This window comes from Monodelphis domestica, chromosome 2 (genome assembly GCF_027887165.1).
Source record: "Monodelphis domestica isolate mMonDom1 chromosome 2, mMonDom1.pri, whole genome shotgun sequence".
NCBI classification, from domain to species: domain Eukaryota; kingdom Metazoa; phylum Chordata; class Mammalia; order Didelphimorphia; family Didelphidae; genus Monodelphis; species Monodelphis domestica.
In genome coordinates this window covers 23,832,679-23,857,105 of record NC_077228.1, presented here as the reverse complement: position 1 = coordinate 23,857,105, position 24,427 = coordinate 23,832,679, and the positions used below count along the sequence as shown (strand labels likewise).

Below are 24,427 nucleotides of genomic sequence, written 5' to 3'. Positions count from 1 at the left end.
TGGGATTCCAATCTGGTCCTCGGACTCCCAGGCAAAGTCTAATTCCTCTTCTTCCTCCCCAACAGAGTAACAAAATCCAGGCTCTTCTGCCCTCTATGATGAAAGGCCTGCAGTGGGTAGATGGCTTATTGGCCGTGGAGGCAGTCAGCAACGTCAAAACCATCCTGAGATCTCAGGACAAGAAGTCAAGTGACATCTCCATTTACCTGGACATTCTGCAGGTTCTCCAGCCTCACTTTGATGATGTAAGAGCAAGGAAGGGAGATTTGGGGGCATGACCCAAGAGCCATGAACCTGGTTCAATAGACAGAGAGCCTTTGGTTGGGGCTAGTCAATAGATCCTTCTTATCGAGTGTCTGCTCTACAGGACACTGTGTTAGGGTCTGGAAGTGACCTTTCAAGCCCACTTTTCTCTGATCTACCTGCTTCCTTTCCTCTCCTCTCCTCTGCTAGAGGCATCATAGAGTCAATTCAGTACTGTACCACCCAACCCAAAGCAACTCAACCCAATACAATCCAAACACTTGATTAAGCAATGACAACAGAAATAGCCCTTGCCCTCCCCCAAAGAGATGACCTTCTAGTGAGGCTGGGAGTTGGAGATTTAATGGGAAATAGTTCAGTAAAGACATGATAAGGAGGGGGGAGAGGCCAATGATACTAGGATAGCCACAAAGGTTTCCCATAGTAAGTGATATCTGAGATGAGCCCTGAAGGAAGCCAATGGTTTTAGAAGACAAAGAAGAAGAGGCAGAGCATGACAGACATGAGGGACCACAGCCCAGACAAAGGGAAACTATGAGTCAGGAAAGACCTGGTGCTTAAGGTTATGTACCCTAATACTTAAGAGAGAGATGACCCTTAGTGAGTCTCTTAATGTTTCCAAGTCTCAGGTGGTTCCTCTGCAAAAACGAGAACACATGACCTATCTACCTTCAATGATATGGTAAAGATCAAATGACATAATCAAGGGAACAAGCATTTATTACTGTGCTAAGTGATGGACAGATATCTCATTTGATCCTCAATGCAACACTGAGAAGTGGGTGATATTATTCTCCCCATTTTATAGTTGAGGAAACTGAGGCACATAGACATTAAGTTTTGTGCCCAGGGTCACTGTTGGGAAGGGTCTGAGGATGGATTTGAACTCAGGTTTTTTTTACTCCAAGCCCAGCCCTATATGTACTGTAGTACCCCCTAACTGCCTCAAGATACCCCAGAATGCTGAATCAATATGTAAGCTCCATACTTGCTCACACTCTCTATGCATTGTGTGTATATTTGCAGAAGAGCATGTCTTAGGTTTATGGACAGAATGTTCCATTTCACTTACTATGCTATTCATTAAATAAATTTGCTTTGACTTAATTATATTCCCACTGATCAGAGAAAAAGTCCACATGTTAGTGGGAGCTTGCAAACCCTTATTTTGAGTCCATAGTGTACCTTGAACGTGGGTTAGCAGCTGTTCTGAGAGAATCCCAGGGGCCATTATTACAACAATCTCCTAACTTGGAGGTGACCTCTGAGGTCACTTAGGATGGGCACTTAAACAAAAATCCCATCCAAACTTCTCCAGCTTTCTCTTAAAGACCCCCCATGTAATTAATCCATTCCATCTTGGGACAACTGCCATTTCTAAGAAACTTTTCTCAGGCTAAAATCTATCTCCAGGCACCTTTTAACATTTTGTGTACTAAAAGGGGTCAAAAACAGAGTCTCCTGGGAAAGTATACTAGAAACATCCAAATACAATTCTAGTCTTGCCTGGTTAGGCAGTACCCCAAACCTGAAAGACACTTGGGTGCAATTGGACAGAAGTCACATTTAAAAAGAAGCACCATGGGACAGCTTTCTGGCTCAGTAGATTGAGATCCAGGCCTAGAGAGAGGAGGTTCTGGGTTCAAATCTGCCTTAGACACTTCCTGGCTCTGGGAAGTCACTTAACCCCCATTGTCTAGCCCTTACCACCCTTCTTCCTCAGAACCAATATATAGTACTGATTCTAAGACAGAAAGTAAGGGTTTTAAATTTTAATAAGAAGAAGCAGATGAAGAAGCAGAAGAAGCAGCAGCAGCAGCAACAGCAGCAGCAGCAGCAGCAGCAGCAGCAGCAGCAGCAGCAGAAGAAGAAGAAGAAGAAGAAGAAGAAGAAGAAGAAGAAGAAGAAGAAGAAGAAGAAGAAAAAGAAGAAGAAAAAGAAGAAGAAAAAGAAGAAGAAAAAGGAGAAAAAGAAGAAGAAGAAGAGGAAGGAAGGAAGGAAGGAAGGAAGGAAGGAAGGAAGAAAGAAAGAAAGAAAGAAAGAAAGAAAGAAAGAAAGAAAGAAAGAAAGAAAGAAAGAAAGAAAGAAAGAAAGAAAGAAAGAAAGAAAGAAAGAAAGAAAGAAAGAAAGAAAGAAAGAAAGAAAGAAAGAAAGAAAGAAAAAGAAAGAAAGAAAGAGAAAGAAAGAAAGAAAGAAAGAAAGAAAGAAAGAAAGAAAGAAAGAAAGAAAGAAAGAAAGAAAGAAAGAAAGAAAGAAAGAAAGAAAGAAAGAAAGAAAGAAAGAAAGAAAGAAAGAAAGAAAGAAAAAGATAGGGACCAGGAGATATGGTTTATAGTTGCAGCTCTATTGCTATCTGGATGACCTTGGACTGATCATATTCCATTTGTGGGCCTCAGTTTCCTCATTTATAAAATGGACAGATGGAACTTGATTTCTAAAATCCTTTTGAGCTTTGACATCCTTTATTCTAAGGTTCCCCTGAAACCCACCCCACACACAGATGCCCCAACCTAGTCACTCCATGACCCAGTGGTTCCTTCTTCAGAATAGAGAAGAGGTGCGCTTGGCGGCCATCACCCTCTTTGGTAAGGTGGTTCAGCTACTGCGAAGCCCCTGCACACCCCTCACAGAGCAGCAGTTGGTGAATAGCCTGGTACCCCTGATCCTGCAACTTCAGGAAGGGAATCCTGTCGTGGGGAAGGTGAGTTTGTTCATTCTTCAGTTGGAGAAGTGTCTGGGACCCTGATAAAAGGGTGGAGTTAGAGGGGTGGAGAGATGTAGGTGTCACCTTAAGCAAGCCTGCTGGGGTGGTGGGGTGAGTAATGAAGGTATATCTCATTTAATCAAATCCTGCTCTAAAGGAGAGCATCCCTAGGTTGGCAGGGACCTCCAGGGTCTTCCAGCTCTGCCCACATTCATCGCTCAATGGCTATCTGGCTTCCCACTGAAGGAAGACCTACCCATGAAAAGGAGCTACTGGGAGGGATAAATGACACTCCTTTTCATGGCACTCTGGGCCTGGTCTCAATTTGGGTTCCCCAGGGACATGGAGTCCAAAGGCCTGGCTTGGATTCTTGACCTTGCCACTCACTAATTGAGAACCCTCCAAGAAGTCACCTCCTTTCTCTTGGCTTCTCATTTCTCACTTGTAAAATGGAGGATAAAGACACCTAGCCTTCCTTCCTACCTCACAGCGTTGTTTTAGAAAAATGCCCTATAAAAACATATGTTATTATTCTCTTGATCCCATACTTTCTCAATCTGCCTACAGAGATGTAAGAAGACTTTGTCCTACTGCTGCTACCACATGGCATGGGTTCTGCCAAAAATGATGTATAGCAAAAAGCCATGGGACCCCAGTCAGCAGAGTGTGGCCAAGATCTGCAAGTATTTGGTGAGTCTTGGGCATAGGCTTCCTAATCAGGGGAAGAAAGGCACTGCAGCTGAGTAAGAACTTACTAATCACCTCCTAAGTGCCAAAGATCTATGTTGGGAACTGGGGTACAATGAGAAAAGCCAAACAGTTCCTGCTTTCAAAGAGTTTCCATTATATTTGGCAAAAATAACATAGACACAGAAAAATAAGTAATAAATACATAATTATGCAAAGTAATTTCAACATAGAGAGAGGGTATGTGTGCTATTGATTAGGGGCCGAGATCAGAAAAGGTTTTATGTAGGAGATGGCATCTGCGATAGCCTCTTTTGAGGCAGAGAAGAAGAGGAAATACATTCCCCCAAATGTGGGAGAAAATCTGTACACAGGGATGTGAAATGGGACTAAAGTCATTTATCTTCTTTTGAGTTTCAGTTGCTTAGGAGGCTGGACAATATGATTTCTGAGTTCGCTTCCAGTTCTAGATTTGCAGGAGTCTTAGGTAGGCCAGTATGACTAGAAGGGAGAATGCATAGAAGGAAATAATGAGAAACAAAACCAGAAAGGGACATCCATGCATTTATCTAATGAAATCTCCAAAGGAACCCAATGACATTGTTAGGTATTGTAGTGTATCAAATGGTGTACCATAAGCTTCTTCACTGTCATCTGGGTGGAAGGGAAGAAGCATTTATTAAATGTCTACCAGGTATCAGGAACTGTGTTAGGGACTTTACAGATATTATCTCATTTGGTCCTGTAGGGGATCCCCCTTTTTAATTCTTCAGAGATCAAGATATTCCATAACTCATAGTTCTGCAACAACTCCAGTAGAAAATTAATATGTACAAATGCAGGGTATCCCCAAAGTCATCTAATGCAGTTTATTCTTGTAAAAGTTTAAAAGAGCACACTTTGGGGACTCTGGGTGTATATATATACAAATACCTAAGTATAACATACAACATTGTATTGTAAGAGAAGAGCAAACATTATACCAAGTAAGGGCAGAGAGAGAAAGAGTCATTGCCCGCAAAAGGGTGTAAAGAAGGACCTATTTCCATTCTCTCATTTTCTAGAACAAGAAATTGAAGCCCAGTCAAAAAAAGAGACTGAGAATGCTACAATCCAAGAATATTTAATACGATCACCTAGTTAAAAAAAATTAAATCTTTTGTCAGTCAGCAAAAATTTGCCTTCTATCCCTCTTTCATTCTTCCATAGAAAAAAACAAATTTCTATTATAAATATGTATAATAAGCAGAATAAATTTCCACACTGGCCATATCCAAATATATACACACATTCATATGTACATACATACATATAGCCACACATGTATACATGAATATGAATACAAAAGTATACATATATGTGTAGGTGTATAGGAGCAATATATGTGCACATACATCCCAAACTATGTGAAATAACTTTTCTTAATCTTCTTCTCCCTTCCCCCTAGAATATTCCTTTTTCCTTAGCTGTCTATTCTTCCTTTAAATCCTAGTAGAGCTATATCCAGGTCTACTACCTAATTAAATTCTTTGGTTGATGATGATAAGATTCAAAGGGGACATATGTATAATTTCCCCATATTTTAATGTAAACAAGTTATACTCATCCTTTCATATTTATCTTTTTTTCACTTTGACTCATGTTTGGAATTCAAAGTTTTTACACAGTTCTGGCATTTTTGTCAGGAATGCTTGCAAGACCTCTATTTCATTAAAGGTTCATTTTCCCCTTGTATGATATGTTCAGTTTTTCTGGGCCTGTAAGCTTATGTCCTTTGTCTTCTGGAATAAAATATTCCAAGCTTTCCACTCTTTTAAGGTGGTGGCTGCTAAATTGTGTATGATCCTGACTGTGGCTTCTCAGTACTCGAATTCTTTCTGGTTGCTTTCAGTATTTTTTATTTGACCTAAGAGCTCTAGATTTTGGCCATGGTGTTCCTGGGAATTTTCATTTGGAAGTTTCCTTCAGGAGGTGACTTATGGATTCTTCCCATTTCCACTTTGCTCTCTGGTTCAAAGAGATCTGAGTAGTTTTCTTTATTTCTTGAAATATGATGTATAGGTTCTTTTTTTTGTGATAGCTTTCAGTTAGTCCAATGATTCTTACATTTTCTCTCTTTGATCTAATTCCAAGATAGTTTTTAAGCCCATACCTTCTGTCTAAGCAACTGAGGTTAAATAACTTGTGCAGTCACAGAGCTAGGGAATGTCTGAGGTCATATTTGAACCCAGGACCTCCCATCTCTAGGCCTGGCTCTCATTCCACTAGCTGCCTCCTAGACCAATCATCTTTCAGCACTCCCAAAATGGTTTGATCCAGGGCAAAGTCTGATCACTGCCTCCCCTGGTCCTAGCTCTGCAAGTTCCTGACCTGGGTCTGAATCAGAGTAATAGCAGATGCTTCTGGTTTCTGCCTCAGACAACTGGAAAAGTTCTGTTGGTTGAGTGACAGTTCTGAATCCAAAAATGGAAGGCCTTCAGTTAGCTGAGAAGAATTAGATGAAAACTGTGTTTCCTCTCACTGCTGATATCCTACGTTCTAAGATTACTTTTATCTCCAACATTCTCTATTCTAAGCTTCCTCCCAGTTCTGACATTCTCTGCTCTAAGGCAGCTAGATGGCATAGTAGGCAGAGTGCTACACATGAAATCCAGAAAACTTGAGTTCAAATCTGGCCTCAGCCACTAAATAGCTGTGTGATCCTGGGCAAGTCACTTAACCTCTGCAATAAAATGGTATTTAATAACAGCACCTGTCTTGTTTTGAGAATCCAATGTGGAGAGCATTTTGCAAACCTTTATGTGCTGTGTAAATTATATCAACTGAGGATGCTCCCCACTCCGATATCCTGAATTCTAATGTTCTAGGTTGCAAGGCTCTGTCTGTCCCTCAGTTGACTTGATGCCCCACTGCCTTGGCATCAGAGCCCCAGATGATCCTCCTCTACCAGTTCTCTTCTTCCCATAATGACAACTCACAATATGTCACTGTGTGATGGGAAACATGGGATGATCACTGCGATAGGTACCTTTCCCAAGGCAAGGGAACAAGACTTTCCACTCCAGTGGGACTCAGATGTCATCCATTTGGATCTTCCTCCAGTGATGCTGATCACACTCTCATCTTCTTCTCCCCATCCCATCTTCCCACAAATTCACCACAAGAGGTCCACGCAGGGCAACTGGGGATTCTGAGTTACATGGAAGCCAGGAGAGCATGGGGCTAACAATCCACATTTCTACTACATTTGAAAATATATACACATTCACATATTTATGTATCTATGTAGATATAGATCAATCTTCATTATCTCATTTTTAAAAAAATCCATCATCTCATCCATTGTTTTGACAGCCTTGTGTGATCAATAAGTTGGGCATCATCACCCCATTTTACAGGTGGGGAAATGGAAGTTCAGAGAAGGAAAAGGACTTGCCCAAAGGGTGTGTTCCTAACAGATAGGGGAGCCAAGAGTCAGATTCAAGTATTCTGTGATCTTTCTTACTACCTTGAGATGCTTTCCCCCATTTTGCAGAGCAGTGGACTGAGTTTTAGATAAGTAGTAGGTCCTTCTTGGTTGAAATCAGAAAGGATAGCTTAGGCTCAGCTCTCTTTCAGATGTTAGGACAGGGGGGTATAATTTTAATTAATCTGTCTTAAGTGGGCGGATACAGAGAATGCAATTGGGTCATTCCTCAACTGGCAGATGGTATAATGGAGGTTTTTTGGCCCAGGTGAACACCCACCGTGACAGTGCTTTAGTGTTCCTGACCCAGAGCCTGGAATATACCAAAAGTCCTCGGGCTGCCCTCCGGAGGAGTGCAGTCACATTTATAGGTAAATCCCAACTGTGCCTTGGTGTCTCCAGTGAGGCTCAAGGTAGGGTCACTTCAGACTGAATGGAACCCCTTGTGAGACAAGCCTCTAGGAAGAGGGCAAGGGGAAGACTCCTGTGTTGGGCTAATGCTTGCTTTGCTTCCCCTATAAACTACAATTTGTCTACAGATGGACATATTCCTTCCCCTCCCTTAGCAGTCCCCAAGGGTATTGCGAAAGAACTCACCTCAGACATTTACTAGCTGTGTGACCTGGGGCAAGTCAATTAATTCCCTGGGCCTCAGTTTCTTCATCTGTAAAATGAGGATTTGGAGGGAAATAGAAGACTAAACCTGTAGTCAAATCCTGCAGCCCTTCCTTCATCCTTACACATGTGTAGTAAGTACTTAAAGCTTTTCAAAGTGCTTTGATTTTGTCCCTCTGTCCTCATTGATCCTCACACTGCCCCACTGGAATAAGGGAACAACTAGTAATGATCCCATTTTGCAGAAGAAGAAACCAAAGCTCCCAGATGCAACAGGTCTTGCTCAAATTCACAAAGTCATTGGTGGAGTTGAGACTCCTCCAACTCTCTGGAAACCTAAACCAGAGGCTTCTTTCCCCTGTGCTAGTCCTTCCCTTCTGGAGGACTGGCTTGAGGGCAGTGCTGTCTTTTGCTAGTGTTGTTACAGAGGAAAGAGAGCCTAAAGGACCCCAGAGATGCCCTCCCTTTCTTTGATTTTCAACATTTCCATGATTGGAGGATTGGGGTGAAGTAGGGGAGGTTGAGCTGTGCTTGTCCAAAGGGCTGAGATGTGGGCTATAATCCAGGGTCTTGGTTGGTGGGGAAGAAAGAGGAGACTAACAGGCCAGCTCAGTCACTCCTTGGAATTGTGCTTGAAGGGTCCCTGGTACCCTGCATGGAAGGCATGCTGACTGAAGAACTCCTAAGTGAAGTGAAGTCGGGTAAGTTAAATGTCTGCTCTCTCTGTCTCTCTTCTTGGTCTCTGTATCTACCTCTACCTCTGACTCTTTCCTTCCCTCTGTCTCTGTCTCTGTCTCTCTACTCTCCCTTTCCCTCCCTCTTTTTCTCTTTGTCTCTCTCTCACCTTCTCTACCTCCCTCCCTCTGTATCTATTTCTTTCTCTACCTCACATTCTTTTTCTGTTCTCTCTTTTCTCCTTTCTCTTTCTTTTTTCTCTCATTTCTCCTTGCTCATATTTTTGCTCCTCTTTTCCTCCCTTCCCCCTATTCTCCTCCCTCCTCCTCCTCCTCCTCCTCCTCTCTCTCCATCCCTCTCTCTCCCCCCTCCTCCTTCTTTGGCTTTCATTCTCCACAACTTTTGTCACCACCACTTCTGGCTTGATAGCATGGCCATCTGGTCTACCAGCTTCTTTGGCAAAGTAAGAGTAGGTTTCCAGAGTTGTCATCTTCTTGTTAACAAGATGAAAGCAAAACCTTCAGAGACCTTCTCTTTCCTCTCAATGGCCATCACCATCCTCCTGGGGGCTTCCTTTCCTCCCTCTTCACTTGCATCCTTACTGAGGTTGAAGGAATGAATGAAGTTAGATAAGAAAACTTATGGAGAATACCATCTCTGTTCTCAAGAATCTGATGGCTCAGAAGGAATAGAGCTTAGATCTGTATTATTTGGTCCCAGAGGGAAAAAGCTAGGAGCTACCAGGAGATGTCCTGGAGAGGGAGATTTAGTTTAGATGATCAGGAAAAACCCTTCCTAAGCAGAACTGTCTGGAAGTGGAATGGGGTGCCTCGGGGGTTGGTGGGTTCTTTGTCCTGGAGGCCTTTTAGGGTTAGGACTATTAGCCTACAAGTGGTAGGGATTCTTTTTTTAAAGATGGCACTGGGGCCCCATCCAACTCAATGACCCTGTGATCTCCAAGTATCCCTTGGAGGGGCCATAGGTTCTGTCCCTTAGTTACTCTTCATTTCCTGGGGAGGTGTAGCAGGCCTACTGATAGGGAAATATATGACCATTTGAGAAGAGAACATTAAGGAATGAAGCCAAAAAGATGTTCAGGGGAGTAGCACGAGAGACAGGAAGAGACCCATGGGCCAGAGGGTGGGAGGCTTTCCAGGTGGGAGGGGGAGCTTGGAATTTCCTCCAGCAGGTCGTGAGGAGCTCCTGCTGATGTGGGAGCCAAAGGGATGAGAAAGGGTCAGCAGCAGTTCCCTATGGGGCGCTCTGGCTGACCTGGGTAACCCTCCCCTGTTCTGCTCTCTCTTTTCCTCCCTCCTGGCCCCCATCTTCCCCATGCTTGCAGCCCTGGAGGCCTTGAGACACGACCCAGAAGCGTCAGTGTGCATCTTTGCAGCTCAAGCCCAGGATCACATCCTGGCAAGTTGCTGGAGGAATTCCTGGCCCCTTCCCCGGGGCGACTCTTGGGTCTGTGACCCGGCCTCCACACATCGGTGGAACTCCAGCAAAGAGAACCTCCCTGTTGCTCATCACCGCAGGTCCTGGATCGTGGAGTCGCTGAGGGCCTGGAAGAAGACTTTAAAATAGCAATACCCCACCCTGTGCTCCCGGCAGCTGCCCAGACTGCCCAGCGGCACTATAAATGCTAGATTGGTTATTGTGCTTGCTGAGTTCTTGCAGGGGAGGAGGGTCGGCTCAGACTTGGGGCCCCAAGCTTACAATTCCACGGGGGGAAGTAATATGGACACACAAAAGGGAGGCTTAAAACCACAGGAAGTATGGACAGTTGGATGGCTCAGTGGATGGAGAACCAGACCTGTAGAGAGGTTCTGGGTTCAAGTTTGACCTCAGACCCTTCCCCTGAGGGGTGACCCTGGGCAAATCACTTAATCCCCATAGCCTAGCCCTTACTGCTCTTCTGCCTTGGATCCAATAATTAGCATTGCTTCTCAGATAGAAAGTAAGGGTTTAAAAAAAAAAGTGTCTTTGGGAAAAGTGGGGAGAGACTTGGTGGTGAGGCACACATGCAGGTATATGTGGGCTGCTGGGTGGCTCCACGGACAGATCTGAGTTCAAATCCAGCCTCAAACACTTACTGGCTATGTGACCTTGGACAAGTCACTTCACCCTGTTTGCCTCTTTTCCCCAATTGTAAATTGTAAAATGGAGAAGGAAATAGCAAACCATTCCTGTATCTTTGGCAAGAAAAGTCCAAATGGTGAGACAAGAGTCAGATGTGGCAGAACAACAGGGAGGAGAGGCTGAACTAGCTGGCCTCCGAGGTCGCAGTCAGATCCAGGGCTGAAAAGGACTCTTCCAGGTCAGCTGGTCCAAAGCCCCGATTTTACAGAAGGGGTGACCTGCCCGAGGAGGTGGGAGCTGAAGCCAGTCCCCGCCCCCTAACCAGTTTCCATCTCCCGAGGCTCTCCGAGGTTGGGAGGAACGCAAGGGCGGGGTCTGCAGGCCTGGGCGCCGGAAGTGGGGAAGGAAGTCGAAACGGACCGGCGGAATGAGGGCGGAAGTGGGTCAGGCCGGTGCGAAGCTGAGCAGCTATGGAGGGGCAGCAGCCGCCGCCGCCGCCGCCACCGCCGCTACAGCGGGGCTCAGCGGGGGACAATCCCGGGCCCAGAGAGCTGGGGAGGGGGCAAGAGGACGAGGCTGAGGCCGAGGCCACGATGGATGCCTTCCTGGACAAGTTCCGCAGCCAGCCGTATCGGGGACGCTTCCGCGAAGACACGTGGGAGCAGGTGCGGGGCCACTGGCCCTCAGTTTACCCCTCTGTCAGTGGCCCGCACGCCCCGCCCAGAGCTAACGCTCACCCTTAACTGTGGTTCTTTCCCTCAGTCGAGCCCATTTCACAGAAGGAGAAGCGGAGACGCAGGCAGGGGAGGGAATTCCCCCCAGAGCAATGATAGCAATAGCCCACGATTCCACCGCGCGTTCCCTAGTGGGGAAGAAGAGCCGTCATTAGCCCATTCTACAGATGAGGAAACTGAGGCCGGGGGAGGCTACGGTAGCTGGGGCACCTCCTGGCCAGATCTGATTAAGTGATGACCCCTCCCCCCCAACCCCCAACCCTCAGTGATTCTGGCCATGTCCATAAGGTCTTGCTGACATTTACAGCAGGGTGGGGTGAGGAAAGATGTTTAACAACCTGCTTCCGCCAAAATATGACCTGAAACATGTGTTGGTTTACTCTGCATTATTAGTATTTGATCCTGAACTCTACGAATTAATCGAATAATCCATGAAGCCCTGATTTGTCCTGAGTGCTGAATTAAATGCTCCCATTTGAAAGCTTAAGTCAGTGCAGGAGCTGGTCCAAGCCGGCTCCATCAGCCCTCCAGTGTGGGAAGTGACTTAAATAGGGGCCTGGGCAGATGATTTGTAGATTTCTAATATTTAAGTCAATGTAGGGAGCAGCAAGGTGGCCTTGTGGATAGAGATCCAGGCCTGGAGACAGAACTTCAAATCTGATATCAGTATCCTGACTGTGTGACCCTGGCCAAGTCACTTAACCCTCATGGCTTAGCCCTTCCTGCTCTCCTGCCTTGGATCCAATATTTGTATCGGTTCTAAGACAGAAGGTGAGGGTTTAAAAACAAGAAAAGCCAGGGTAGGACAGACGTTTTGATGGTCTTCAGAATGACCCGGCCCAGCCTGGTCCCTGGCACTTTGCTGGGGCCTGAGCAAGGTCTGCAGACTCCAGACTCGGTGGGTAGGAAGCCTCTGAGAGCCGTATTTCTCTTGGCTGAGATGGGATCTGGAGCCCAAGTGCTGGGTTGGGCGCTCTGCACTTTCACACTTGGTTTGACACGCTGCTTCCCTTCACTGGTTTGCTGCAGGAGTTTGAGAAGATCCCGATGTTCATGAAGGCAGCCCCGACGGAAATCAACCCCCAAGAGACCCCCGACTTGGCCTGTCTGCAGTCCCTTATTTTCGATGATGAGAGATCTCCCGAAGGTGCTTGGCGGGTGCACAGGGTGCCAGACGGGCCTGCTTTTCTGATCTGACAAAGTCTGGATGATTGTGTGGATGGTACAGCCTCTGGCCCCAGCTGCTGGGGATCATCGGGCTGGAATCGGAGGGGGCCGCGCCAAGTGCCAGGCCTAGCTTGGCCTCATTGTGCCTCGGCTTCCCCAGCTGTCCAGCGGGTGGTTGAGGAAATCCTCTTCCAAATCTCAATCTGGGTTTCCAGGATAGAGGTGAAAGCCTTTGGTAAGCAAGAGGCGCTGCATACAGATAAACGTGGCAGGGTGGTGTGTCCCTGTCAGAGCGTCTTCGTGCTGGCTTGTCTCGGGGACATCATCACTCACCGAGAACGGCCGAGAAGGCTGGGGTCTCCTTCGTCTTTGCCCAGTCAGTGCTGACTGAATGACTGATAGATGCTCTGTCTCCCTCCCCAAGAGTGTGGCTTGATTCACAACTGGGTCCCTTTGTTTTGCTGTTGCCGTCTCAGCCTAGCAGCATGCTTGGCATATAGTAAGAGCTCAAGTAAGGTTCAAGGATTGATTGGTTAATGTGTCTGGAATAGAATTCAGTTATAGACTATGGAGTGGAGTTTATGTAAAAACTGGGGCCCTCCGTGGTCTTTGTAGCACTAGTGCCTGGCACACAGTAGGTGCTGAATACGCACGGCCTGCAGGAGCCCAGAATCTCTGCAAGGCCATGGCAGAAGCTCTAAAGAGGCCTGGAGGGAGGGAGAGACAGCTGCCAACCCTTTGTCCTTTCACAGAGCAAGCCAAGACCTACAAGGACGAGGGCAATGATTACTTTAAGGACAAAGACTACAAGAAAGCCGTGCTTTCCTACACAGAAGGGCTGAGGAAGAAGTGCTCGGACCCCGACCTGAACGCTGTGCTCCTCACCAACCGGGCAGCTGCCCAGTTTCACTTGGGTAAGTCACGGCGAGACCTTCATGGATGGAGGCCCTGGGGCAGAGCTGGAGGACCCACCTGGGTAGTGGCTCGTTGATGGAGTGATGAGACTGTTGTCTGACAAATTCCAGAGCCTCTGGGTTAGCCCATAGCTGAAGAGGCCGGAGCTCTTCCTTTCCACCCTGAGAGCTGCCGCTCCATCCCTGGTCCAGGACGTTGGACTCTGGGGATCCTTGCTAAGGCTGGAAGAGACCATCCAGGCCAAAGCCTTCCTTCCACACCAATGGGGCGACGGTGCTGTGCCTGAGATCCCGGAGAGGACGAGCCTCAGGCCTTGGGGGGGTGTAGCCGGGGCCACCAGGCCCAACCGCTCTGGGCAAGGCACTTACCCTCTCCGGGTCTCCTGTGAGGCCCAAAGGAGACCTCCGTGTCCCACATTCCCGCGGCCTCCCCGGCAGCCTGGGTTGGGGCTGCAGCTTCATTTGCTTCAGAAATTCCAGCAGAAAGACTTCCTGATGGACAGCGAGCGTCCTCTCCTCCTCACATGCTCTGTTAGGCAACCTGCGCTCGGCTCTGAATGACGTCACAGCGGCCAGAAAGCTCAAACCGAACCACCTGAAAGCCATCATCAGAGGTGAGCCGCCCCCCCCCCCCCCCATCGAATGAGCTGCTATTGGCTCCCAAGCTGGGGCTCTCTGGTTTAAGGGGGGACCCCGGGCCACACCAGGGCTCAGAGTCAGAGGAGGGACGTGAACCCTCGGCTTCAGATTCTGGGCTGCCACAGGGGCTCGGAGCAGGCTCGGCGCCCAGACCTCGGCCCTTCAGGTCCAGCTAGAAAGGCCCAGACTCCTCGGGCCTTTGGACCAAAGCCCAGCCCGGGGCAAGGGGCCAAGAGCCCGGCCTGCGAAGGCCTGTGTCCGGTGGGGCCCAGAGGACAGGGAGGAAGATGAAGGTGAGGGCTAAGGAGGTGGCTGGGCGGTGCTGAGGAAGGCGAGGGAGGCCTGGAGTTAGGAGGTTCCGGGCTCAAAGCTGGCCTCTATCCTACCTGGCTGTTCCACGAGCCACCCTGAGCAGGAGGCCCTCGTTGTCCCCATGTCGCTGCACAGTGAGCTGATTGGCCCAGGGCGGCACAGCTAGGAAGGGTCTGATCTGAGGCAGCATTCGAATTCGGGGCCTCCTGCCTCTTGGGCTTCCCTGAGATGCCTCTCTAAGCATTCCCATGGGGAGGCCCTGCAGGGCGGTTGGAAAGGGGGTGGAGGCAGCTCGAGGACCCGACTTCAGATCCTGCGCCATCCCCTGCTGTCTCCGACCTCTCTGGGCCTCAGCTTCCCCTCCAGTAAAATGGGCTCCCGCAGCCTGGACATCTACCATCCTGTAGAGCAAAATGCCCCTTTGAAAAAGATGGGGGGGGGGGTTGGGCCTGTGGTGGGGAAATGATGGGTTAACCCCGCCCTCTGCGCCAAACCTCCAGCTGAGGAGAGCTTCTTCCGGGATCGGGAGCCTTCCTCGCCGGCCCCTAGAGCCGGGCGGATGCAAACCAACTGCGCAGGCGCAGCGCGGCTCTGTTCTCCCTTTTACATTTACCCAGAGCTGCGTGGGTGCAGAGCCTCCAGAAGGGGGGGCTGTTCTTAGCGGAGCAGAGGTGGGAAGGCTTGCCCTGGGCGCACAGCCAAGGGGAGTTTGAGGAGGATTCGCACCCAGGGCTTCTGGCCAGGCTCCGCCCTGGTCCAGTCCTCTCCTCCACGCCCCAAGGGGGGCCTCTCCTGTGGCCTCAGGCCCTAAAAGCACCCCCTCCCCCTCAGGGGCCGCCTGCCACCTAGAACTGAAGAACTTCCGGGAGGCCTCGAACTGGTGTGATGAGGGCCTGAGGCTGGACTCCCAGGAGAGGAAGCTTCTGGAGACCCGGGCCAAGGCGGAGCGGCTGAAGGTGGGTGGCTCGAGCTGGGGTGCGAGTCCTGCCTCAGGCACAGGCCCGCCCCTCCCCTGGGGAGCTGGGAGGCTGGGCTCCACCTCACGTGACCTCGAAGGGGGCGGAGACTGGCCAATGCTGGGGCATTGATGCCCCAGGGGACAGGCCGGCCTTCCGGCAGCTCCCGGTGCCCTCTTGCTTTCAGAGAGTTGAAGAACGGGACATCCGGAAGGCGAAGGTGAAGGAGAAGAAGGAGGAGGCCCAGAAGGGGGCGCTGCTCCGCGCCATTCAGGTGGGTGCTCCCAGCTCGCGGGCTGCCTGGGCCCGGGAGAGCGCCGAGATCTTTGTCCCAAAGGGACGGCCCGGCAGGCGGCTGGGACCCACGTCGGGGATGAGTGAGGGGCCCCGGCAGGGTTCCTACCGTGAGGGCGGAGCTTTAATTTCCGAGCATCCGCCACCTTTGGGTGTGCTCAGCCTCGTCCCGGGGTGTTGATTTGATGGGGAAGGGGGGCTGTCCGAGGGGGCCCAGGACACCCAAGGGGGCCAGACAGCAATCCAGCGCAGGGTCAGCGTTGGGGACCCGGAATGGGGAGCTGCGAGTTCAGATCTTGCCTGTAACCTTCAGCACTTGGTGGCTCGGAGCCCCCTGTGGGCTTGGGGAGAGGCTGAAGAGCTGGGCCATGGAGGTGAAGTGACTTGCCCAGGGTCACTCAGCTAGGGAGTGGCTCGGGTCATAGTTGAACCAGGACCTCCCATCTCTAGGCCTGGCTCTAACCATTGGGCCCTCCCCCCAATTTAAAGTCACCCCCCCCCCCCCCAGCACTCATGGTATTTTGGCTTTTGATAAAACTGACTTTAGCCCCAGCTAATGGCAACAAGAGCTTTCCCCACCCACAGCCCACAGAGAGCAGTGCAGGTGGTGCTCCATTATGGTAACAAGACTGGAATCCGAGGAGCCGAGTTCAAATCCTGGCCCTGCCACCCACTGCCTTGGCTTACCCTCTGAGCCTCCTTTCCTCCTTTTTAATGGAAGGGACGTCCAGGATCCCCATTTTCCAGAGGAGCAAACTGAGGTGCTGAGAGGCCCAGGCTGTAGTCTTGGGCTTGAAGATGCCAGAGGTCAGGAGTCACTATAGATGGTGTCGGGCCCAGGCCGGGGCAGCGCGGGGGTCCTCGTGTTTGTAGATTCCGATGGCCTGAATCTGAGGCCGCCAAAGGCCTGTCCCTGGGCGCCCCTGCCCTCGGGGAGCCGCCGCCCCTTCCCCTTCCTCAGTTTCCCTCCCCGCGCAATGGGGAGAACACTGGCCCTGCCTCCAGAGGCACCCCGGTGGTGTTCACTGTCGCTGTGTAGACGAGGTTCTGGGGGCTGCACGAAGGCACTTCTTACGGTTTCATTTGAAAACCAGGCCAGGAACATCCGGCTGGCGGCCGCGGCGCCCGGGGACGACGACGAGCCATCGGACGACGCGGATGATCCGGACGGAGCGTCCCCACACGCCGGCCTGGGCGCCGAGAACGCCGCGGGGGCCAGGGTGTGTCTGGGCGACGACGGCCGGCTCCGCTGGCCCACGCTGCTGCTGTACCCCGAGCACGGCCAGACGGACTTCATCTCGGCCTTCCACGAGGACTCCAGGTAACGGCGTGGCCGGGCCCTGTGAGGAGAGAGCAGCACCGGGGGGGTGGGGGTGGGGGGGGGCGTGCCTCTGCAGCCGAGGCCCCCCTTCCACAGCCCCCTCGTCTGCAGTGTGGACGGCGGCCCGGCCCAGGCCCATCTCGGGCCTCGCCTGTAAAGGCATCCGATTAAGGCGCGGGGAAGCCAGCTGTTCCTGGGCCCTCGGCACGTCCTGGCCTAGGGGTGACTCCCGGGGGGGGGGGCAGAAGGGGCCGAGTGGCTCGGGACGCCCCCTTGGAGGTGGCCGTGGTGCCTCTTGGTGGCTCTGTCGAGGCTGTGAGTGAGACGCTCGTCATTCCTGGGTCCTGTGAGATGCTGAGCAGGCGTCCAGCTCGCGGCGGCGCTACATGCCAAGAGCTTTGTCCGCTTGACCATAGCCCCAGTGGCTCTGGCACCGAGTGTCCCAAGGACCTCCTCTCCTGAGGTCCATCAGAAGGGGGCCACTTGGTGGATTGAGCTCCAGGCCCAGAGATGGGAGGTCCTGGGTTCAAGTTCGGCCGCAAACATTTCCCAGCTGGGTGACCTTCAATAAGTCACTTGACCCCCATGGCCAGCCCTCACCACTCTCCCTCCTTGGAACCCACACAGCATCGATGCTCAGAGGGAAGGTGAGGGTTCAAAAGAAGCAGGCGCAGGACGGAAGGGAGCCCAGGGTGACCGAGGAAGGGCTCAGGGGCTTTAGAAGTCTGAGTCCAAAGGGAAGCGCAGCCTGCCCAGCCCCGGGCAGGGGGGGCCGTCGTCCAGGCGCCCCCCCCCCAGAAGGACCCTGGGCAGTGCTGTCTCCCTGGGCTGTCCGAGGCCCCAGAGGCAGAGTGAAAGCAAAGCCTGGAGTGAGGGAGAAGAGGAGGAGCTAAGCCCGGTCAGGATGGCAGAGCTGGGAGGGGAGGGGGCCCCGGACGAGGAGGGTCTCCCTCAGGCCGCAGCTCTGCTCTCCGCCGATCGGGATGACGAACAAACCGTGGAGCCTGAGGGACGCCATCCCCCCACCGAGGCCCGACACCTCCGCCGAGAGTGAGCCTCGGCCTGTGCAGAGAAAGCACTCCCTGCCTGGACAGAGAGCCGGGTCAGGCGGGGGCTGCCCTGTTCTGTCATTGGAGAAGCCGCCAAGACAGACCTGGCGGGGAGGGTGGAGCGCGAGTGTGTCTGTGTGTCTGTCCCGGCACCTGGCACGCACGGACACGTGGGAGCAGCTTCCTCTGTGCTAGACGAGTCTCCCCGCGGGGCTGCCCCGGCCTCAGTAGTTTCCTCATTGTTTCTAGGCCAGGGAGGCTTGGCCCTAGCTTGGCCCTGTGGTCCCAGGAGAGCCGGGGCTGGGCCTCTGGCGTTTCTGTGTCTGCGCCAGGCTCCTTCCGGGGGGCAAGGCCGCCCCTCCCCTTGCGGATGTCATTGGCTGGCCAGCCTGCCCACGGGAGGGGTCCCTCCCTGGGACTTTGGGGCCCCGAGCGGGGATGCCCGTGACGGAGGCTCACCCAAAGCCCTGTCGCTCTCAGGTTCATCGACCACTTCCTGGTCATGTTTGGGGAGCTGCCGCCATGGGACCTGGAGCGGAAGTACCACCCGGATAATCTCCAGGTGAGAGGCCTGATCTGCCCGGCATGGACTCCTCAGGGCTGCCCAGGGGCCCTGCCGGGTGTCCGGAGAGCCTGGCCCGCACATGTGCTGTTCCCTCAGGCAGGGGCAGTTCCTGGGGGACAGGAGGGCAGTGTGGGCAGGTGGCAGGGGCTCAGCAAGTGCTGGTGGGCACGGGGTGGTGGCAAATACCCTGGACCTGAGGGCCATCTTCTCCCCTCCCCCCCAGCTCTACTTTGAAGACGATGCCCAGGAGGAGCTGTACCAGCTGAGCCCAGAGAGCACCTTGTTGGAGGCCTTGCAGCACCCCAGGTAGGCGGCCTTCAGTGGGAAGGTCCTTTAGGGGATGGAACAGGGTGAACACAGGAAACTCCTGCTCCTAGATGACACCCTGAGCCTGGCCTCATGCTCACTCTGCAGGGAGGCTTCTGGCCATCCTGCTGGTCAGTGGGAATTTATTAAATGCCTGCTGTATGCCCGGAAAGGTGCCGGGTGCTGGGGCTACAAAGAAAGGGGGCATTTATCCCACCCCCCCCTCTGTGGGGGCAGCCCAGGCCCCTTCTTTATCAGACATTTCTCTGATGCCCTCCCTGTCGCCTCGTCTGGGCCCCAACCTGTGAGCCCTTTTCCTACAGTCCCTCGGAAACCCCAGCACAAGACTAAAGGACATTCCCTCTCCGACCTCCTCCCTGACCCGGGCCTTGTCCAGCCTCTCCCGGAGCCCCAGGGCCTGCTGCGGTGCCAGCTCCCTTTGGCCAGCTCTAGAGCTGTGGAGGGAACCCCACTTTGCTCCTGCCACAGTGGACGTGGGTTTGCTTAAAGGCCCTGTGCCTCCCCTACCCCCACCCCAGGAGCCAGAGAGCCCAAATTCTGGGCCTCCTTCCCCCGGCAGCCCTGGGGATCCTGGGCAGAGAGATGTGGGGAGGGACAGAATGAACCTGTCTTGGGGGCCAAGTCCTTCAGACTGTCCAGTCAATACTAGAGAGTAGTCTGGAGCATGTCCAGTCCAAAGGAAGGTGGTGGGGCATGGAGAGTTGGGGCGTGTAGTGGTGGGGGGAGGGGGGCAGCACTGCCATCATTTTCCTGATTTGTCTTTCCTGTTTCTGAGGAGGGCCCTCGGGGAATGGGGGGGGGGGGTGTTGGGAAACCTAGGTGATGTGAAAACCAATGAAATGTATTTTAATGACATTCAGCAGAGAAAATAATGGGCGCTGTTGTCGCCTCGGCTTTGCTCTCATGTCTTTGAGGGGCTGGTCACCCCCTAGCATGAAGAGGCACAACAGGGCACCCCGGAGCTCTGCAGTCCTGCTCACTTCTGCGATTCTGGCACTGGTCCACAGGCCTGGGGGAAGGGGGGTGCCAAGCAGACTGGAAACAAAAAGCCTCGTCCCGGCCCGAGAAACGGGCCGGACTTTGTTTTCACGTGGAATCGTGCCGAGAGTCATTCGCCTCCCGGGTTTGGGGAAGGAGCCTAGATGGGCCGGACCCTAAGGAGGCTTCCCTCTGTCTGTCGGAATCCCAGGTATGTCGTGAAAGCTTCCACTCCGGCCTTCCTGGTCTTGGCCAAACAGTCTCCTTTCTGCAAGAGTTTCCTCCGGGGCAGAAAAGTGCATCGGCTGAAGTGATGGAGCCACCTGCCAGCAGTCGCACAGCCTGGGCTCCCCTCCCTCGGCCTCAACCTGAGGAAAGGAGGCAGAAGGGAAGGAGGAGGAACGAGCCCAGGCCAAGTCAGGCCCCTGGGCACGAGGGTCTCGGAGTGGTGGCTGGCCTCTCAAAGCCTTCTGCCCATTTCTGAGAGGTCCTTAGCAGGCCACAGCTTTCATACGACTTAATGATTATTTTGAAAATCATTTTATTACCAGCTTAATAACCATCTCCATGAAAACGAAACAATAAAACTGTACTTGAAGCCACAAACTCAGAACTGTTTACAGTTTGCTAAAAAAGAAAAAGAATGCCCGTAAACAAACAAAATAATAGGAATAAAATCCTAATAGTGCCACATCCTGGCCACTTTTCTGACCATGAGCCTGGCAGGAGCTGCTGCTGGGGAGCAGGACCTGGCACTCATTGAACAGGTACCCTGAGGTGTGGGGCGGCTTTCCTCTTAGGAACCTTCTAAGTAGAGGGTCTGCTGTTTCAACTGGGGAGCCCCCCACAGGAACTGTTTTAATGTGCTTTTCTCATAACCAACTTGTGCTGTCTATGGGCACAATAATTATTTCCTCAGAGACTTCTGCTGAGATCTCATTCCGACTTTGCCTGGATTCCCCCCAAATCCCGTCCCTTCCTTCCTTCCTTCAGGGAGCCACCCTAAATAATAGCCTAAGGCCTGGCACATCCATTCTCACAGATGAGAGGAAATGGGCCTCAGTTTCCTTCTCTGTCCTTGAGGGGATTGACCTAGGTAGGGGAGAGTTCAAAGATCTTTTCTAAGATTTAGATTCCTATAAAGATTTGGAAGGACTTTTTTTTTTTGAAAATTTTATTTAATTAGTCAATTTAGAATATTTTTCCATGGTTACAAGAATCATGTTCTTTCCTCCCCCCTCCCCCAACCCCTCCCATAGCTGATGCACAATTCCATTGAGTTTTCCATGTGTCCTTGATCAAAACTTATTTCTATATTATTGATGTTTGCACTAGGGTGATCATTTAGACTCTAAATTTTAGAATCTACGTCCCCAATCATATCCCCATCGAACCATGTGATCAAGCAGTTCAAGCAGTTTTTCTTCTGTGTTTCTACTCCCACAGTTTTTCCTCTGAATGTGGATAGCATCTCTCTCCTAAGTCCCTCAGAATTGTTCTGGATCATTTCATTGCTGCTAGTGGAGAAGTCCATTACATTCAATTGTGCCACAGTGTATCCATCTCTGTGTACAATGTTCTCCTGGTTCTGCTCCTCTCGCTCTGCATTACTTCCTGGAGGTTGTTCCAGTCTCCATGGAATTCCTCCACTTTATTATTCCTTTGAGCACAATAGTATTCCATCACCAACAGATACCACAATTTGTTCAGCCATTCCCCAATTGATGGGCATCCCCTCATTTTCCAGTTTTTGGCCACCACAAAGAGCGCAGCTATGAATATTCTTGTATGAGTCTTTTTGGAAGGACCTTTTTTAAAAGAGAGATTTTCATTAATATGTTTTGATGTTGCCTAAATTTGTCCATAGGAAAACTTCGAGAATCTTCTAAGTCTAACCCAGGGCAGCCATCTTCCCTCAGGGCCCAACCAGACATGAAATACTGTATTCAGGGAAAGGGATCTCGCCACCATCACTTACAGGCACTCATTTGACCACTCCTTTCAGGATAAAGCAGGCAAGAGAAGGCCAGAGTCCAGAGAGAAGAGATTGGCTGAGAGAGGAGCCTAGAGGATAAGTCACTAAGAATTAGACTCTAAGGACAGCAGAGCTGATTAGCAACCTTGAACCCAGAACATTCCATTGAGGGGGGCCTGGGCAACACAGGCAATGAGAATAGTAATAACGATGGCTCACACTTATATGGCACCTACTATGTGCCAGGCACTGTGCCAAGGGCTTTAGTTATCTCGACTGAGCCTCAAACAACCCTGGGAAGTAGATGCTGTGTTATCTCCTTTTACAGATGGGGAAATGGAGACAGACAGGTTAAGTAGCTTGTCAAGGATCACATAGCTGTGGCCAAACCATATTTGAACATTGGGCTTCCTGACTCCAAGTCCAGGATTCTGTCTCCTTCAATACCTGGCTGCCCAGGGTACATGGAACAAGGATGGAACTAGGGGCCACATCTAACCCCCCCCCCACACACACCCCGCTGAGTAACAGCCACCTAGTGGTGAAACTCAAGGCCCCAAGACAAGCAGGGATCCAGGCAGGGCCTCAGATTCGCCAAGGTGTTGGGGTCAAAGGTCCGGGGCTTCTCTCCAGCCTAGTTGGAGCACCACGGCCAGAGGGGTGCTGTCATTGGAGAGGAAGAACAGCCTAGCAGCAGTCATGCACAAGGCACTGGCAGCCACTACCGTGTACAAGTTATTCACAGCAGCTGATTAAGTTGGGAAGACCCCAGCAGGTGCTTCATATAACTGAGAAGATAGGTTATTCTTAAACTAGCTGGGGGGCATGGGCCCTTTAAACATTTTCTGGGACTCAAGGGACAAGCTGGCACTGGAGCTGGATGGCAAAGGGCTGCCTATGCCCAGGGACCACTGTATCTGGGAAGTACCTGGAACACGGTAAGCCCTTAGACAAGAAGGCAGAAGAAATGCTGTTTATCCAGCCATATCCTGCCAAGGCCAGACTTGGCTCCCATCTCTGGTGGTATACTGGACATTACATTATGACCTTTATTTTTACAGGTAAGAAAATGGGCCCAGAGTGGAAGTTATTCAAGGCAACACCAACATGGTTGAGACTTATATTTAAAATTGGAAGGGATTTTAGAGGCCATGGAGCCCAATCCCTTCCTTTTACAGATAAGGAAACCAAGGTAAACAGGTTAAGTGGTTTGCTCAAGGACGCATAGTTAGTGTCTGGATTGGGATTTGGCCTAGGTCTTCCTGATTATGGGTTCAGTGGCATCAACTCTTCCATGTTGTCTTCAAGGTATTCCATCCATAGTAAAGGACATTTTGGAATTGTAAGAATAATTTAAGGTTGTGATCTAATCTAAATTTGATTTTTGGTTGCCAGGGGATTTCCCAAATAAAATGCCCAAGTCAGTTTGGACATATATGGTGGTTTAATCAACATACAGGGAAGAAATCAAGGAGAAGAGGGAGGGAAAGGTATAGGATTTCTCCTGCCCAGCCTGTGCAAGGCAAATTCAAAGTCCTCCGCCACGAGGTCCTTGAAGATTAGAGGCTTTATCTAAGAGGATAGTGCTTGGAATGTAAAGGAGAGAAAAATTAGTCTAAACTCCAAGAGATCTCAGAGAAGAGTCTCCCCTGAACTAGGTTACTAGGCTTCTTCCAGTATGGTATCAGGGAAAACTCATCGCTAAACCCAGATAATAGATGCCAACACGTTCAGCAAGCTGCTGCTAGAAACCTCTCCACTGTCAAAGAGCCCGGAGAGAGGAAGTGACACGAAATATATAGACAGTTTTACATCACTTTCCTGCATCTCACATGTACCAATGATATCTTAGGTTTGACTTGGGACAGCCCAGGGGTCTGTCAGTTGATTCTGATTTGTCATTTGCTAGCACATGTCTGTCATAGGCCACCCTCCTAAATACTTAATCCTTAAGTATGGGTGTAGACATTCCTGATTTTCTTAGACTAAGTAGGGTGGAGTAATCAAAAGTTCACAGAATTCAAGCCTTGGTAGATTGCATTAACAAACATAGATTGTACCAGGAATAACTTCAGTTGCAAATAGGGTCTATAGCAAATGTTCTATCTGTTTGAAATTCAACCAGTTAGCTTTTAGGAAGAAACGATTAGGTGGACAACTATTAGCTTACTCCCCATTTGAAAATTTACAGGTAGACTATATCAATATGCCCAAAGCTGGGAAATACAAATATTGCTTAGTGCTGGTAGATAGACTAACACAGTAGCCAGAAGCTTTTCCATCAGCTACAAATACAGCAGGGGTTGTGATTTAAATATTGCTAAAGAAAATAATTTCTAGATTTGGTGTCCCAGTTTCCATAGACTCAGACCATGGGACTCATTTCACACAGGAAATATTATGTAAAATTTATGAAAATCTGGGAATAACAGCTAGATTTCATGTCATACATCCACAGATCTCTGGACAAGTAGAAAGGTTGAACAGAGAGAGAAAATCAATGGTGGGAAAACTTTGTACAGAGACTCATTTGAAGTGGCCAGAAATTCTTCATCTCTGTGCAAGGCCTTGTGCAGACCTACATATTTTCTGCTTATGAAATGCTGTATGGACATCCACTCTTACAAGCAAAAATGTGTAAACAAGCCTGTCTATGCTAAGAGGAGACATGCAAATAGCATCTTATATAACAGCTTTACAGGATAG

At 50.5% G+C, this 24,427-nt stretch overlaps 2 protein-coding genes across 3 annotated transcripts in view; both read left to right on the top strand.

The window, feature by feature from the left end:
- The window catches only part of MROH7 (maestro heat like repeat family member 7), a 75,814-nt gene extending 65,749 nt beyond the window's left edge, over positions 1-10,065 (top strand). For both annotated transcript variants that reach the window (XM_007480534.3, XM_007480533.3), the window contains exons 19-24: positions 66-245; positions 2,810-2,965; positions 3,536-3,658; positions 7,390-7,492; positions 8,375-8,437; positions 9,754-10,065. In XM_007480534.3, the coding sequence (XP_007480596.1) occupies positions 66-245; positions 2,810-2,965; positions 3,536-3,658; positions 7,390-7,492; positions 8,375-8,437; positions 9,754-9,995 (867 nt within the window). In that variant the 3' untranslated portion in view covers positions 9,996-10,065. The remainder of the gene's footprint in view (positions 1-65; positions 246-2,809; positions 2,966-3,535; positions 3,659-7,389; positions 7,493-8,374; positions 8,438-9,753) is intronic.
- Positions 10,066-10,874: 809 nt separating this feature from the next.
- Positions 10,875-20,352, top strand: TTC4 (tetratricopeptide repeat domain 4). The gene is made up of 10 exons (XM_001381478.4): positions 10,875-11,155; positions 12,254-12,371; positions 13,144-13,305; positions 13,842-13,919; positions 15,088-15,212; positions 15,400-15,486; positions 16,601-16,827; positions 18,357-18,438; positions 18,665-18,747; positions 19,958-20,352. Exons 1-10 carry the CDS (start codon positions 10,961-10,963, stop codon positions 20,058-20,060), a joined length of 1,260 nt encoding a protein of 419 aa, XP_001381515.2. The 5' UTR covers positions 10,875-10,960; the 3' UTR covers positions 20,061-20,352.
- The last annotated feature ends 4,075 nt before the right edge of the window (positions 20,353-24,427 follow it).